Consider the following 17,827-nt stretch of genomic DNA (forward strand, 5'->3'; position numbering starts at 1 on the left):
GGATCCTCCTATTCTTTTTGCTTCTCGTCATTTTAAGAACTTAATTTTCTCCAAAAAGGGATGTCTCTTAGGCATTTTTTTACCATAGTAAGAAGGCTTCTCATTTTGTTTTATAACCATTTTTTTTTTTTTTTAATATGCGTGAGAAAGCAGCAAAAACAGAATAAAAACACTTACATGCCAGTGAGTACATGATAGCCCTGTTGAATAAGGCAAGGCAATATCTTCCACAGTCGGCAAACCTCCCCCTCCTCCCCAACAGAACATGATAACATAGTTCACAGAGGCAGCCCATATTTGTGGGGACAACCCCGTGCTTTGTAGATTGGCTTTTCTAATCGAGAGCACCAGTCCACTCCGGAACGCCACTTCGAGAGTGATGGTACTGTCGGGCTTCTCCTGAGCTGTGCATTGTCTCTCTTAGCCACCAGGCAGGCAACCCCTATAAATATTCGGTCAGCTCTCAGCCCCTCCGCCCCCCCCCACCAGCTTCTCCAGAAGGCCCAACAACGCCACCCTCATGCTCAACTCAATGGGACAGCCAAGGACCGCCAAGATGCCCTGCTCCACCCTCACCTAAAAAGGTTGTATCTCTAGACACTCCAAAGCCACAAACAACAGGTGCAACCCCAGATGACCACATCTCATACAGGCAGGAGGGGTCCCCGGGTGAATATGTCGGAGTCTCCGTGGGGACAGATATGACATATGAAAGTACTTTATCTGGATCATTCTTAACCTGGCGGAAATTAAGGCTTCCTATTTTTTATTGCTGTGACATAATTTCCAATTCAAGGCTTTTCTGTCAGCCCTCCCAATTTGAGGAGAGTGATTGTAGCATCCAGTGTGTTGTACTTCTTGAAAAACATGCTTGTTCTGGGATTACAAGGCCATATTTTCACCTTGTGTATATTTTATGCCAGCCTGATGTTCCTCTGAAACTCTTTTCCTGTTGCTATCCACCTCTGTTTCTTTTTCTACTTTGAATCCCTTTGCAAGTGCCTATGGAACCCAGAGAGGCAGGGGAAGCAGCAGGTTTTTTTCCTCTGAGGACCAACGGACCATCAACTCGCTTGAGACTTGTCAATTCTAAATCCAAATGGCATTGGGGACACCCCAGATGCAGCTGGAGGTTGCTTTAAGCAAAATGACACTGGATGGACTTAAGTAAGCCACGGGAAGCTTTTCAAACATATTGATGGTGATGTTCTCTTTGCTAAATGAGTTGCAGCTTAGATAATCAGAGGCATATTTATTACAGTGTTGAGTCACCCTTATGCTGCACAAGGGCGATGCAACAATTAAAGTCAGATTTATCAAGCCACACAAGGCCACCTTGTGTGGCCCTACATGGCTTGATAAATATGGGTTAAGGCAAGGCAGCACAAATCCCTGCCTTGGGTTGCTCTGCCCAAGGGAGGCGTTCCTTGGGTGGAGCATGAGTGTTGCCATGCACCCACCCATGGATTTTGGCGCATTCCCATATTTACCATTAGTGGTAAACCTGGGAATGCTTCAAAATGCTACGCCTCCCCAGTGGAGGTGTAATGAGAAGAGGAAAATGCACCTGAGGATTTTTTTTGTTGTGCTGGAAAGTTTTCTTCCTTCACAAAAACAATCCTGTATGCAATGCAGGCACCCTTTTACCATGACACACTAGTGCGCCAGTGCAAGAAAAGGACAGGAATACGCAGTATAATGTTAAATGTGGAACATTTCTGCCTATCTCCTTTCATGCAGTGCAGCAAAGGTGGCTTTCTGCATTGCACTACGTAAAAGATTGATAAATATACCCCTAAGTGCTTGTCTGTTAGGCAGTAGCCCACTGTCAATCAATGCAAGTGAATTCACAAAGTTCGAAAATCTGACCAGTTTTGCCATCCTCAAACAGGATGCTGATTACAAAACCTCTTGCCCTGCTCCACAAATGCACACTGCAAAGGCCTACTGGATTCTAACATTGCTTACTCACCATGGAACACCTGTCTTCTTTATTCTACTTTTCTGTAGGTCTGTTAATTTTTAGTTTAACGACGTTTGTACCCATGAAGGTGAAAGAACAAACGTTGTACTCCCCAACATAAAAGCTACCTTTAGATCCCTTACAATCAGCCAATTCCATTTCGAAGTTAGATGTTATAGTGAAGCTTGTGAATTAATGATGAACCCATTCCATACCTTAGATTTGAACGTGTGATTCTCACCAATGCAGTCAGGGTTCAGGGGTCGACGCAGAACTGAAACTGCATTGATGAAGGGGTGGGTTTATCTGAAAATCATTTCATTAGACCTCTTCGCTGCATTCATTGTGGTTGATCACTACACCCTGCTGCCTTACTTGAAAAATATAAAGCCAAACCTCTTCAAAAGCATTTACAATGCTTTCCTTCATTATAGATCTGGGTAGATATCAAGCTAAATTTTGGGCTTTTCTTTCTGCCTAATCCTTTTTGACTTGTAGGGTGGCTCCCCTCACTCACCAGTGGTGTTACATTGCTACACAACTCCTCTTTTTAAGATCACTGCAGACTTTGATCTGGTGTGATTCCTCTTTGGATCTACCATCTAGGTGTTGTCCCAGACATATTTACAAGCCCCTAGTGCCACATTGCGCTGCCTTAGTATCATATTTTTTTATGCTAAGGCGGCGTTAAGGAGGCCTTTTTCCTGCGCCGTACTTACAAAGTGTAAACTTTGTAAACCCTTGCACAACATTATGCCTGCACCAGGGTTCCCACGCAGGGAGGCCTGAAAAAATGGCACAGTAAAATTTACAACATTTCACTGCGCCATTTTTTCCATCATTTTAATCAGTGGGCCTCCCTGTGCTTTGCTGCTGTAGCGCAAAATGTTTTACGTTAGTGCAGCAAAGCGCCAAAATAGCATAAAAAATGTTGCTGCTATTGTCCTAACGACTACCATGGTTAGGTGGGGCAGGGACGATGCAAGAAAAGTGGTGCATAGGGACCTATACGCCACTTTCTTGTAAATATGCCCCTGTATGTCTACAATGATCAAATGTCTTGTCAGTATTGGCTTCTGGATGTTTCCAAGGCTGCACTCTCTGTTAGGCTTAGCTTCAAGATCTTGACTTTAATCTAGACTCTCCTGCTTCTTGGTGGTAAATAATCATTCCTCCTCTTACTGTCATCTTTCACACCCTGGTTTAAGTATGAAATTTCCAAATTTGAGGAGAGCTGCATCTTCGACTTGCAAGTGAGAAAAATCATGCTACGCTTTCTATCCTTTCTAACCATAAATGACAGAAGCGTGTGGTAGGCAGTGCTTAACTCGTCCCTGTGGTTGTGGGTGGTGGGCACTGACACTCATTTTGGGGACCAGAACTTATTTTTCACATCAGACTTTGACCCATATCAAGAGAGTTAGAAAATGTAAGAAAAAAGGTAGAAAGCAAGGATTAAAAAGAACCCACAGGGTGAGATAGAGACTGCAAGTGTAGGAGGGTGGAGGAAGAATGACGCTTGAGACAGAATCAAAAGTAGGAAGTCTTGGCATTTAGCAGCCTGAATATTTAGCAGCAGTGGGTTCCTAAGAACATTGTTGGACCCTGCTCTTTTTGTATTATTTTATTTATTTTTCAAAATAGCCACTGCTGGTCGGTGCGATGGGCACGTTTGTTTATTTTCCTCATAGGCTGGCATTCCAACTGGCCAAATACACCATCTGCAGCTGATTCCCAAGTTTGTTGGTGAGCCAATGGTATGGGCATTAAAGAGGTATTAGGTAACCATATCTCTGATGGCTTTAGCTCCTTACATTGTTTGCCAGTTACAGACAGGAACTAAGTCAATGTGGCTGCTTAAACTTTTAAGTACCTTAACCTTCTTGGATCAGTTTATCGGCAGATTAAAATGCAAGATACATCACAAGGAGAAATCTGTGCTTTATGAAGCATGGATCCAAGAATGGTCTGTACGGTCTAGCAACGCATCCTTCTTAATTGACTGTTTATTTAAAACTGCAGCACACATAGAAAGAGGAAAAATCCTCCCAGGATTCTTTTTGTGCAGTAAGGTGCAACTTGCTCCACAAAAACAATCCTGCCTATAAGGCAGACACCATTGCACCTTAGTGCAAGGGTGTCTGCGTTAGCACTAGGCTGCCAAAATGGTGCCAGCACAGTGGAAAAGGACAGAAATGCACCATATGCCATAGATACAGCCTATTCCTACCCTGTCCCTTTGATGCAGGGCAGCACAGTACAGTGACTTGCTGTGCTGCCCTATGCCAAAATCCCATAAATATGGACCTGAATGTGCAAAACACCATTGGTGAAAATGAACATCAATAAGCTCTCCAGGCCCCCAGGATCATCAGGGAGCCACAATCAGGTTCTGTTCTTAGGTACAATCCACTAGTACTCTGAGACCCATGTACTTATGGCTACAGCTACCTCAAACTACAACAGACTCATTCCTAGGGCTGACAATGGAGCCATCCCGGACAGCAGATTCCCCCACAAAATACTTACTTTAGAGCTTCATAACTATCCCAATTCTTAACATTGTTGTGAGGTTATTTTAGTGCTTATGAAGGCACATTTATTTAGTTTAGGTCGGAGGCCTGTGCCCCCTCACTTCGTCACTTGTCATTTTGCGCTCTATAAATCCTTGATTGATTCCTCCTATTATTTTAGCAAGGCTTCATTTTAGGGGTGATGTTGTATTATTGTTATCAGTTGTCCTTCAACGCAGAATTGTTATTCATTTCTCTACATCACATTTCATCATGTGCTCACTCCAAGGCTATATACAACTGTTTACCGGGTATTGCCGGTCTAGAGAGTATAGTGTCTACTCTACACAGAATAATACATCAGGGCAGGGTTGTTCTGAGAACAAGATGTTTTAATATAAAACAACATGCTGCCCCCACTGACTTAGAGGAGGCGTTCCAGCCAGCTTTCCATCACAATGCACGTCATTGCAGTTTCTGCTGAAACCTCACACTTTCTTTTTGTCTATGTGGGAGGACTGCCTGCAGACTAACAGACCTCTTTGTTACCTCTATCACAGTTATGGGGATTGGGCTTCCTTCCCGAGGCTAGAAGGGTGGATTAGAGCTACTACTGGTGTTTGCTCTCATGCAGAAACTTAGTGGTGTAGTCATACTATGTAAGATTCATAGTCAGGTCTATGCCAAATGCTTTGTTAGGACCCTTTTTCAGTAGTTTCATTCCACAAACCATGATCCAACCAGGGACACACAAGGATGTGTGCAGTGGAGTGCACACAGATGTTCCTAGAATAAGGCTCAAATTTATGAGATTTCGGTGCAGGGCAGCACAGCAAGTCACCTTGCTGTGATGACCTGCGTCAAAGGGAAAGGGCAGGAATGCACCGTATTCAAGTAATATGCTACATTCCTGTCCTTTCCTCCTGCGCTGGCTCATTTTGGCAGCACAGCTCCAACGCAGGCACTCTTGCATCATGGTGCAAGGGCGCCTGCATTGCATGCAGGATTGGGGCACCTTCCAACACAAACAAATCCTGGGAAGCTGTTTCCTCTGTCTATATGTGCTGCAGACATAGAAAGAGGGAAAAAAAGGAGAAAAAAAGATCATTCTCCTTGATGTGCCTCTCCTGGTGAGGCGTAAAAGTCTTGTAAATTTAGGTATGCGTCAAAGTCCGACCCACTGCAACTCCCATGGAACACCTCCCTAGCGCAGAGTAAGGCAATGCAATGCTTTGCGCTGCTTTGCCTTTCTCCATTTTTATGAGGCCATTCAGAGTCACGCAAAATGGCTTTGCGTTGCCTCAGAAATATGCATTAGTGGTTTTCGCCACCGTTGCATCACAAAAAGGGATGAAACGGCGGCGCAAGAGTCTCATAACTATGGGCCTAAGAGCTGTAATAGATGTCCAGGATCGGACTCTTCTACTTTCTAATTTTAGCTCCATAGATATCTAATCCAGTCCTTATCTATGGTATATTTCTCTGGTGTTTGAGCCTCAATCCTGGGATGAAGGCTATGTTAGGTGCCATGGATGTTGAGGGACAGTATAGCCTTTATGAAGTCAGTGGCAGCCATGGTGGCTCCGGGTCAGCTTTGCTTCTGGGCTGGCTCAAGAACAGATTTTCCAACATGGACTCCTTTCAAGAGTTTGTCAGCTCATTTTCTATAACAATCCACCACATGTCCTCAGAGAGCTATCTGTTCAGCCCTTTTTGTTTTTTTTGTTCGCCGAAATAATGAGCCTCTGCACTTCTTACACAGGGTGGTTGTTAACGCGGAGTAAAATGGCCTGAGACTCCAAGGGGATTCCATTCTGAATCTCCTGACCTCCGTCTCCTTTCCACTACCAGAAAAGAAGAGGAGCTCAAGAAAATGGATAACTTGAGTCTATTTGTGATTTTTTTGCATATCCCCCTTTTAGTCTCCTTTCGCCTCCTGGCTTTAGGAAGCATTGGCTGTCCGTGACTTACAATTTCTGTATAGACCAGTCCACCTCTAAATCTATTTACAGATTGTGAAATCCCGTACTCCTTAGCAGCAATTACAGCAACAAGGTCTCGGTTTACTGGCATTTCACCACAAAGATATCTATAAGTGAGTTAGAACTCTATGTTAAAATAAAAAAATGAGGGTGGTTCTTTAACAGGCACTCTGTTTATTTAAAATACATACATTCTTTAAGTTCTCATGTTTGCATTGAATATATAATACAAAACCAATCAAATGGATTTACAAAACACATTTCAATGGCATTCATGTTCAAATCAAATTTGTTACAACAAAAATATATAAAATGTACAGAAGTACAAAAATAGTCCAAAACAAGCATTTTGTTAATTTCAACTAAGTTTTTGTTCGGTTAGCCCTTGAAAGGGACGCATGGAGTCAGCGGTTGTTTTTCGAGGCCATGAACCCCAAGAGCTTTCAGTGCTGAGTTTGTAAAGGATATTGTTTGATTGTATTACTTCGGTTATGTTTACTGTGGAAGAACTGGTCGGAGCAGGTATTTTAAGTATTATTTTAGAGGAAATGTTGCAGGAATCGGCACAAACACAACGGGCAAAGATCTTACGTCTGGGAAACGCATTTTATTCGCTAAGAATTGAGCGGATTCTGTAACAAGTCAAAGGGTGAATGTTTTTTGGTCTTGGTCGGAGGGATGTGCTCAATTGGCTGAAAGTGTGAAGACGATTGCGTTTTTCTGTGCGAGGACACCGTTTAATCTTGAAAAGCACACTTGACACATCACCACTTTAATATGGTGGAATGCTTCATCGGGCGAATTTAAGAATAAAGCCAACCACGGTGTGGTACATTGTTTCGGACACCATCATTGGCCATGAAGTGCTTTTCTTAGTTCAGTCTCGGGCACATGGAAGTCCACGTCACTTGGACGGCTTCCTTTATGGCTTCCTGGGAGACCTCTGGACTCTGCAGTGTGGAGATACCTCGCTCAACCACTTCTGCCTATCAGGGAACCTCTGTCCTTACTCATTGATGGAATACCATCAATGGCATGACCTGTGGCTCATGGTGGATGACAGATTAGTTTCTTTCTTCTGGTAATAATATAAGCTCTTAGGGAGCATTATATATCTCAGGTGCGGGGGAACAACTCTTCAAGAAGGAGCACTAGAAGCTAAATCACACAAGGGAGTTCATTTCTTATTCCTGCCAGATCCAAGAAGGACACATAGATGTCGTATGGTTTTTGGAAGCAGATTGGTCAGAGTGGACAACAAACGTCAGCATCACGAGAGAGAAATTAAGCATGCAAGAGGAACAACACATAAGAGCAAGACGTGCTCCTAAGCGATGGTGGATTGCTCCAGAAGTTCCAAGTGTAGTAAAGCTTACTAATGAGCAATTCTACTGCACACCCTGTGTGCGTTGTCCATTTAGTGTGGCAAAGATGACCCAGGAAACATTTTACCAAGTGTGCTTTTAATCGAAACACCACCGGGCCAAGATATCAGTTAATAAACAGTATATCCACCAAAGACACCACTGGGTCTGGGTTAGGCTGAAAGTGTGCTGCTGTCAGATAAGCACCAAAAGGCTTAGACTTTGGCTCCTGTAGTTCACAATATAATGGTAAAGACACAATGAACAGGTCCCAGACTCCAGCAAAAAAATTATGTCACTATCAGGCAGGACCTGGTAATAACTCCCAAGCGTCATTTCTATTGTTATTTAAAAAAATGTGGGTTATCAGGAGAATTCACAGTTCAACCAAGGTTCGGCGTTAGCTACGCCCAGGGTTGGTGCCATCAGGACAAGACAAATTACACATCTGCACAGAGAGCAGGTGGATATGTATAGTTTTTGGGTGTTTATCAGAGAGTCGACTTTGGGGTGGGTTTCACATGTGCTGCCTGCCGTGTGGATTGCATCTTACCCTCTCCATTGCTTATGGCATGACACTTTAACGTTCATTGCTCCTTTTTAGAAATGGCTAGATATGTATTGCCACAACAAGTGCAGAACATCTTGGTTAAGCAAATGCATTGGTGTATTTGTTGATTAAAATGTGGTGGGATCATGACGTAGAAAAGGACGTGCATTACACCTCAATTTCCACCTTTGAAGTTGCATACACATTGAAGAGAATTCTACCTTGGGAAACAGGATTAACCTATCAGTGATAACTGCTTGACAGCAACCACTGGTATAGTTGTGCTGAATGCCTGGTCACACGTTCCTAGGTTGTCTTCATCTGAGATTAAATATTGCAGTAGCAAAATTGCATGCCAAAGCCTGAGCCTTATTCGTACATATTTTTTGGTTGAACTTTTAGTTGTGTTTACCCGTTGATCTATGACATGTTGACAGAGTTGAGTTGTTTCACATGGTCAGGGACATGATGGGCTGTTGTTAATGACTGAAGGGGCTGACAGTTTGGTGTAATATCAATAGGCGTCTGTAACAGTGGATCTACTTTTTGATCAACCTTTCAGGGATTTCTTGTTTAGTTTTAAGACATTTTTATAATGTATCCAAATACAGTATGCAGCCTGTGTCCCACATTCATCCCTGCACATCTAGCACAGTGAGATTTGACACAACAGCATAGATGCCACGGGTGTTTATAAGGGTATAGGTAAGGTGCTTTGATTAGTACAGACATGTACAGTCATTGTGCAAGTAAATGCGTAAAGCTCAACTACATTAAGGTTTACAATCAGCTTGGTCCTGGTTAAGCATAAGTATTGTTCAGGCCAAACACCTTTATCAATTGAAATAGCACCAGCGCCATGTGCAGCATCACTTCTAGCGCCCCTATAATCAACGTAATTTCCCAACACAGTGGTGCCAAACATAGGTCACGATGGCCAGATTTATGCGGACTTTAAATAACACTGATCATGAACAGGAGTTCCATTTACATTAACTGTAATTACATTTCTCTTATGTGGATTTTCCGAAAATCTGGCATTTTATCCAGCTATACATTGAAAGGAACCTTCTTCACATGTAGATGTAATATGGTGACATATTTTAGAAATAAAAGTCACTTAAAACCTTGGAGAAGCTATTTCATTCTGCAGGAACTACAGAGACGAAAGCCATGATACCATTCAAAGTTTTCATAGTTCTTCCAGGAAGGCACCGAGACCTGCCGAATGGGGCAGTGGCGCCGCGGTGTGGGACAATTTAGGAAAAGGAAGGATAACCTCAGAGGCAGACTACTGCAGCACCGGATTTGTTAGGCTGCTCAACATGGTGTCTCGGTATTGCCCTACAACAATGGGTAAGCTAATCGCATGTCAGGCTCTGCCCAGTCCAACAGGGTTTTCAGAGACAATCCGACATGTGACTAACTCTTCCACAGCTTTCTCACCCTTGCTGAGAAATATCCTTTTCACCCCTGTAGGACAGTCCGCCTCTCATCGGTCTTTCTACCTAATACTAGGCAGAAATTATCGTGCAAAATAAGATATATACATTTCTAAAAATGTAAACAATAGCTATAAACATGTAAGGTTACAGTCTGTGGCAGTCCACCCTGTCCAGGTGGAACCTATTTCAGGTGTGATCATTTCCATGTTTATGAAGGTGAGGAGATAAAAGTGCCGTGTGTACGTGTGATATGGTGAAAACTTTGAATTTACCCTGAAACTTTCTCCTCTTACGGATTATCTATATAAAAGCATGATTGAGGACGACAAAGCCCTCATTCACATTGGCAGAAGGTGTCACTGATGTGGCCAGCAGCTGGTGAAAAGTGGTAGTTTGGAGTAAAATGAAGATCCAGTTAAACAAAGATGTCCAGGGGCAGGGACAGACCCCCTGGTTAACGAGTCGATGTTATGTTACAACATATTGTGGTTTGTTAAAAGTTATTGAAATATTTTGCTATATGACCCATAAGGCACTCCATAGCGGGTGAGCGCCATTGCACAGATGCTGTTGAAATCAACAAAATGATGTCAATACCAGTAGAACAATCACCCTGGGCATCCTGCATTGATGAAGCGAGGACTGGCACTCTGTCCGTCATGACTAGCTGTGCTTTTCTGGTCCTTAACACACAAATTAAGACCAGTCTACAGTCTTTATTGCTTAAATAGTAGCCGGTGCTTCTTTTCGCAGCTGATGATGTGTACAGTCTATACTTCTGTTGCGGTCAACAATCCGGCTTTCAGCAATGTATTTCTCCAGTCTTATTACATAGAGGTGAGCCAGGGAAAGTTTTCTGAATAATTTATAAGTATAATTTAGGATTAAAAAATAAACACTTTTTAAATAGGTTCGTGAGGATGATCTTGCTCCATGAGTTTCAAGCTAACAGCACAAACTGAGTGTCCTTGCTGCTTGAGTCTTGTGTTAGGCGCTGGGGATTGGGTTCAAACTGGGCTAGACGGTTGCTTGGCCAGCTGCGCCATCAGATCTGTTGTAATCCTGGAAAGATCTATGGGTCAGCCTAGGTTAGCTCAGCTTTTCCTCCTCCTGAGGTAGATAAAACAAGGCTCAAGTCTCATTGACGAACAATGTACTCTATAGCTGTTTATGTAAAACCCGTTAATCCTTGGAAAGGGCAAAAGCCTCTAAGGTTGGCCCATATCACTTCATGCCCTCCACCCATTTTGGAGGAAAACAATGTGAATTGTGATGTCCACTGAGTGTGATACGTTGAGAAATAAGAAACGTGATAGAGGAGTTTTCTGGTGACCTACTCACCTTGGCAACATGGTGTGGTTACACATCACTGAGATGATCTTCAGGAGTTCTATGCCCCTTACTTTACCTGCGGGCAGCGAGTGAATGTGGCTGCAATGTAGGCCACAGCGTATACTTTCTGCGGCTCTACATCACTAGTTCTCAGGTTCTTGTAGTGTGTAAGACATGTGAAAGGTATTTTATTATTCTCTTTTGTTTATTACGTGTGATCTGACACCACGGGCGACCCACTGGTGAACTGGTAGTTTCCCTGCCACCACTGAAAGTTTTCCAGGAGGTCAGAAATCCTCTATCTGGCACAGTAAACTAGTTACAGGTAACTAGCTGTTATTAGCAGTGTCAGGTGGGTCCTCCTGTGGGTTTCAGTGCTGTCTGCGACAGAGATGATCAGATGCCAAATGATGGATGCACGAGGCCAGCAGAAGCAACCTTAAGAGAGAATTCACTCAGCGGCACGTCCATGTCCAGCCATCTTCAGCTTCTGGGAAGCATCAATAATAGGCCCAGAGAAGGACTTCTGCATCCTCTCCTGACAGGAGAACTGGTGTGCGGTGTGCTGTGGCATAGGATAAGGGACTGGAGCAAGTGGCACATGGTTGGGGACAGAGAATAGTTATACCACACTTAGAAGCAGCTCAAGGCTCTTGCCAAACTTATTCTGGGCACTCAACAGATCTACTCGGGTCTCAACTAGCTAAAACCAACTCTGAACTGGACATCGACACATGGTGCTGAGGCAAATATTGAAGAATAGCCATGATTTAGTGCTGTGCAATTATGTAATGTGGAAGTCATAGTTTATCTTCTTGAATCGAACATTTCAGTTATACTAATAAATAACTATTTGGTCAAACACTAACATAGTTACACCATCAAGTTGGCACTGCTGAAATGAGAGCATTCTGCTTACTAAATCTAATGGTTTTCTGCTTGTTGGGTAAGATTTTCCTTGGTCCTCTTCATCAGAAAATAGAAATCTCTTTTTAATACCAAAAAAAAAAATCAGCAATCGGGGACGAGACTACACATCCCGTCATGGGCTGGTGATGTTTCTGTGGTTTGTGAGGAAAATGTCTCCGGGCTGGAGGGGTTTCCAACACCCATTTTCGCATAGTTTAAGAGATAGATTGTGCATTCTTTTAATAACTTGTGCATATTTGTTAGCTGATTCATGGAATATTTCGTAGAAAGCAGTAGCTTCTTTCAAAGTTTTTGCGTGTGCACGATCGATTAGCCTTTCGCATTCAGACTTCTTGCTTCTAAGGCCCTAGGGCGGCGGAGGCAGCTTAAGGTCCAGCAGAGAGTAGGCAAACACATTCCAGAAAATAGCAAACAGTATAAAGAATAAGTAGCTTGAGCTGAAGATCCACCAGAGGGACTGGTCTTGCAGGCGCTGCTCATAGTTCCTCAGGATGACTACGCCCAGTGTGATGCCCACCAGCACACCTCCCAGGTGGGCCACAAAGCTGGGGTACGGGCATGGAGGGTACGCCGAGGGGTGGAATCTTAGCCACACTGCTCTTCCAAACTCAAAGCTCACTGCAAGAAAAACAAAAGGAGGTCAGTCTAAGATACAAACAAGGAACTGTATTTCACTTCGGCAGTGGTCAGAACAGTTTAGGTGCTCTTGGGCCCCTCGAGTATGTGTACTTCTCTTGTACACCTTCAATGCGAAGATGCAATATCCTCACTGTACTCTCATCCTGTCGCTATATAGCACAGGGCGAACCTCTGAGGATCCTTGCCTCAACCCACGCACAGCTCTATACCTACACTGCTCTTCAAAAAAGGGGTGTCTTTTTGGGGTTGTGTTATGTTGTAACTGTGAGGCCCTAGACTGCCCTTGCAACTTGAGGCCATTCCACCACCATGGCAGGCATCACCATCAGTGGACACAGCAGGTGTGTGCCCTCTATGAACCTGGTTTGTGCAATGCTGAATTTCATCGCTCTCCAATTGGCTTTGACAATTGAAGGACAGAAGTGAATAAGAGAATAATTCTCCAGCTGCTGCACAATATACCTAGAAATAGTGTGGCAGGAGAAAAAGAGAAAAGTACAAGGGGAGAGGAACAAAGTTAACAGATCATTTTGGATAATTTTATTCTTATATGAAAAGTGTTGTCAGCAATATTCAAGATAGACTGATACAGAGATATATAAAATGAACTTTGAACAGCTGAAATTTAAATAAAAATGTTTTCTTGAGGGAAGTGATTTCATTTGTATCAAGAAGCCATGAAGGATGTATCTGGTTGTCTTGTTATCACCCTCAGCCTTCCGAGACGCCCCATTAGTTCCTCACTGCACGGGCACTGGGACTAGGAAAGACATATTTCACTGTTGCCAAACTTTGTCTCTACCTTTTATAATCCACTTCACTAAAGGGAATAAGCTTAAGAATGTAAAATGAAAAAGTGGATAAGTGAAAACTTTGGAACAATAAGTTTAAAAAGTAAACATTAGAAAGGAATTTGTGAAAAGACTGCATTGATGTATGTTGGGTTTCTCAAAGTTTATTAAGAATAAGGTTAATAAGGAGAAATTGTTTAGACACAATTAAAAAGATGAGTAGCCAGAGCTGTTGGGGCGTACCAAGTAGCCACACAGAGAGAAGAGTGGGTTTGCCCCCGATTTAAAGTAGCAACAAAGATAAAAAAGTAAAGGGAGGATAGTTGTAGGGGGAGGAAAACAACTGGTGAACAACTAAGAAAAGGGGGATGGTTCAGTCTCATGATTGGCAGTACCCAAGGCAAACAGGGCAAAAAGCATGGCAAGGTGATGAAGAGTGATAAACATAAGGAAACACAAAAGAGGCACCAAAATATTGTTTTCATGTTTGGAAATGTTTAATTTAGTGCAGCAATTGTTTTCAAGCAGGCCATTTTGAATGTATTCATTAAAACCTATTCCTTCGAACTAATTCATTTTATAACTTTTGAATTTGAAATCTTGTATTTTGGCGTCAACAAAATAAGAATGGGGTGTTATGAGGCGGGTTTAGAAGAGCAGCAGCACCCGAGTCCCAGGACTCAGCTGCTGCTCTCTGCCACATGGAGGAGGCCCCTCGCAGGCACTCTGAGCAGACCCTTTGCATATAACAGGCCTTCGCTCACGTCTAGTCCCTGGATTTGAAAGACCTGGCTCTGGTCTAGGGAGTATGCAGGTGGTGCCCGCGGTTGCTGTAGTGAGGAAAGATGGCTCTGGTCTCCATGACAAAATGTCTCCATAGCGAGGCAATGGGCTGTGGTCTTTGTGTTAAAGGTCTGATGTCTTAACTGAAAAGCTTCTTTTAGTCTGTGCAGATGTAAAGCTGGGGGCTTTTCTCTGCAGTGTGGATAGGGGCGTAGGTCTTTGCAAAGGGGGAGATCTTGTTGTTTGAGAAAAAAGTGCTAATCTTTGCAGGGTGGGCGGTAAGAACTTACCAGTCAGGAGTAGATGGGTCCTGCCTCGAAAGGAGACCCCTCATCTTTGCAATGAGGAACGGGGCTATGGTCTCTGCAGTAAAGAAGACAACTTTGGTCTGTGGTGTGACCAAGAAACGAGGCCTCTTGCCTTTGTAGTGACAGAGAGGTCTCCTCTCTGCAGGGATGAAGAAAGTGGACTTCTTGATCGGCATGACCTACATTTTGCCCTCTGCCACGGTTCTATGTAAGTTACATCTGCTAGGTGTATGTCGTACCATGCGCCAAGCTGTACTCTCATAGAGGCTAAACCCCATAAGAAGTTTCTTTATACAGTCTGCAGGACACTACATAAGCTCGACCAGTTTGATTCCTGCAAACTCCCTCGCGATCATTTTGTAGTTTCTACTTTCATATACTCGACTTTTCACAATCCTTTGAGAGGTTCTACAAGTACAACATGTGTCTGTGTTTTGATGTTTATCATGTGATCTCCTTATATGTGTATGAGCTCCTAAGCTACAACTCTGCTTTGTACATCAGATGCTCCTCCGAGTTTCCACATGTGCTTGCACCTTCGCAAGACTTGCGTGGATTGTACTATCCTGTAACGCTATTGAAGGCTGCATTAGAAGTCAGCAGAGTGCCCCACGGAACAATCCATTGGGCGACCACACACTGAGGCAGGGCTGTAAGAGGATTAATCGCTGGTATATGATATGCTGTTTGCAGCCTGGCCAATCATGCTTTAGAACAAACACATTTTAGAGGTTCTTGTAATGGAGGCACTTGAAACCTCTGGCAATATTTTTAAGACCAGACTAGATGCATTCTTGCAGGTGTGACGTCACTTTATGCTATGGTGTTGACATTTACCTTAAGAAGGACTGTTTGCCGGTTGTTCTGATCATCTTTCTAGAACGCAGGAGTAAAGTGTTGTTCCTTCATTTGCATGACTGTCACCTTTGATACTTAGTTTTACCTTCCTATAAATTACTTCTGAACCCTGACAAAAGTTGACACTCGATAAAAGTTGGCCTTGAATGCCCTTGTGCTCTTTCCCAACTATGCGCACTCCAAAACAGCAGTGTCCAGAGAAGCTGAATACTCACTACAAATGAGGGCAGCGGCCATGCGTAGCAGCTTGAAGTGGCACTTCATTCCGGACCAGTTCTGTGGAAAAGAAGGGAACAAAAGGAAAAGTTCGTGCATATATTTGTTAATTTGCAAAAACGTCAGATTACAACACAGTGTAGTGTGAATTTATAATATAAAAGGATCGGACTGTATTGGGCTCCATGTGTGTAGCTGCACTATAGAACTTGGTACATGAGTGTACAGCAGCCCAACTAGTTCATGGAAGTGAAACATATAGTCTCGAACTGTGACATACGCATGATGACCCTCTGTAGACTTTGCTGTTGCGTCAGCGTGATAGCACATGGTTCACAATTGTGGTGCCCTGTCATAGAAGTGCATGTGGTTCATGGTGTCACCAGGTTCCTGACCCAAAATCACTTTCAATATGTTCTGGCTTGACACTGTTCATTTTTTTCATCTGCGTTTTTTTTTCAATACCGCTATCGCCAAAGTGCTTCAAGACAATAATTTGGTACTAGAAAATACAAGAGGATAGTTCAGCTAAGTTACAGTACCATGCATTCATCACACAAGGCATCAGGAAATGCGTATGTACAAGATAGAGTTTAACAACAGCTCAGATAGGATGTTGCACCCAGTCAGGAGAAGAGAGATTAAGGCCCGTATTTATACTTTTTTTAGCGCCGCATTTGCGCCGCTTTTTGACGCAAAACGGCGCAAACCTACAAAATACAATGGCATTTTGCAAGTTTGCGCCGTTTTTGCATCAAAAAACGACGCAAATGCGGCGCAAAAAAAGTATAAATACGGGCCTAAATGCTCCTCAAGGGTCTATGTGGTCAGTTCAACTTTCCAAAACGGTAGTGACAAAGCGCAACTGTGAACAGTGGTTGCTGACGAAGTTTAACCATTCACTTCAGAGAAATGCGAGTCCTAATCAGCAGAAAATCACTGTTGGAGAACATGTGTTCTGAGTTCAGCGTTTCACTACCCAGAACAATCTCAACTGAACCTAGACAGGATGGGTGCAACCTTTGAACTTATAAGGTCTGGCCCTCAAACCACTGTAAACTGTAAACTTTGCACTTGTATAGCGCACTACTCACCCGTTAGGGTCTCAAGGCACTGTACTCATACCGCTATGGAACCCCTCCTGGCTTTTCCCTGTGAGGTGCCCACTCCTGGGCACCCCCAGGGTGAAGCCAGGCATCCAAGCGCTGTTGGGGCCGTTGTGGAGATTAAGCAAGCTATTGCCCAGAGTTGCAGAGTGGGACCCATTAATTAGATTAGGCACCGAGGCGAGAATTATCTGGTCCAAGGGAATTGAGCCCAAGACCTGCCGAAGCGGGACTTGAACCCTGGTCTTGAGCCAGATCTCTGCTTCAGGGTCTGCCACTCTAACCATTGTGCCACACTTCTCCACTGCCACACTTCTCCACTCAGAAGGCCCCATGCAATGTCTGAAGCAAGTTTCACAGTGTCAACTCAGCTCATCTGAAACCCTCTATGAAGACAGCTTGCGGTAAAGAAAAGTCTCTTGGCGGAAGAAGTCTTCTCCAGAGGCTGAATCGGGTTACACAGCTGCAGAATCAGTGCGGTGGGCTTCTTTTAGGAAATTCTCAGATGGTTAGCTTTGCAAAGACAATTTCACTTCAGTGGTTACAAATTGATGTGGGATGACTGATATCTTACTTGGATTCCACAGCTGAGATCATCTGATTGACCTTACAGCGAAAATTTCAGTAGATCATGAAACTGATGACGCTGTTCTGAATGGGAACAGGTCAAATTTGGAATGACCAAAGAGTATCTGGCAAGCTTGCACTTTCGTCTACTGAGCTTAGCAGGGTGCTTCTGCGTGTGCTCTTGACTGTCATGGTAAAGTTTCAGACAATATGTTTTTGGTGGTGCTACTAGTGCCAGTTAAACACCCATCATGAGTCTAGGAAGGTGGTGTTAATGTCTAGTGCCTAGTCAGTTCAGCTGCAGCACTTTGAGGTAGCAGCCCTGGGCTTCGATGTGCCTCTATGCTAGTCTCCTAAAGGGACTTCTTGACATGATCTTAAGATATAGGGGTGATGATGTATTATTAATCTAAAAAACAAACGTATTGCCAAGTGTTGTCCCAGTTACATGTTCCAAAACCTGCTCCCCATCACATACAG

At 43.5% G+C, this 17,827-nt stretch overlaps 1 protein-coding gene across 8 annotated transcripts in view; it reads right to left on the reverse strand.

Moving 5' to 3' along the window:
- Nucleotides 1-6,609: 6,609 nt before the first annotated feature.
- The window catches only part of RHBDL3 (rhomboid like 3), a 541,614-nt gene continuing 530,396 nt past the window's right edge, over nt 6,610-17,827 (reverse strand). For 7 of the 8 annotated variants that reach the window (XM_069199951.1, XM_069199956.1, XM_069199952.1 and 4 more), the window contains 2 exons: nt 15,674-15,734; nt 6,619-12,697 (listed from right to left, as the gene is read on the reverse strand). In XM_069199951.1, coding sequence (XP_069056052.1) covers nt 12,426-12,697; nt 15,674-15,734 — 333 coding nt within the window. In that variant the 3' untranslated portion in view covers nt 6,619-12,425. Of the gene's footprint in view, nt 12,698-15,673; nt 15,735-17,827 lie in introns of all 8 variants that reach the window. The other variant, XM_069199957.1, reaches the window with a different exon arrangement.

The sequence above is a fragment of the Pleurodeles waltl genome, chromosome 7 (assembly GCF_031143425.1).
Source record: "Pleurodeles waltl isolate 20211129_DDA chromosome 7, aPleWal1.hap1.20221129, whole genome shotgun sequence".
NCBI lineage: Eukaryota > Metazoa > Chordata > Amphibia > Caudata > Salamandridae > Pleurodeles > Pleurodeles waltl.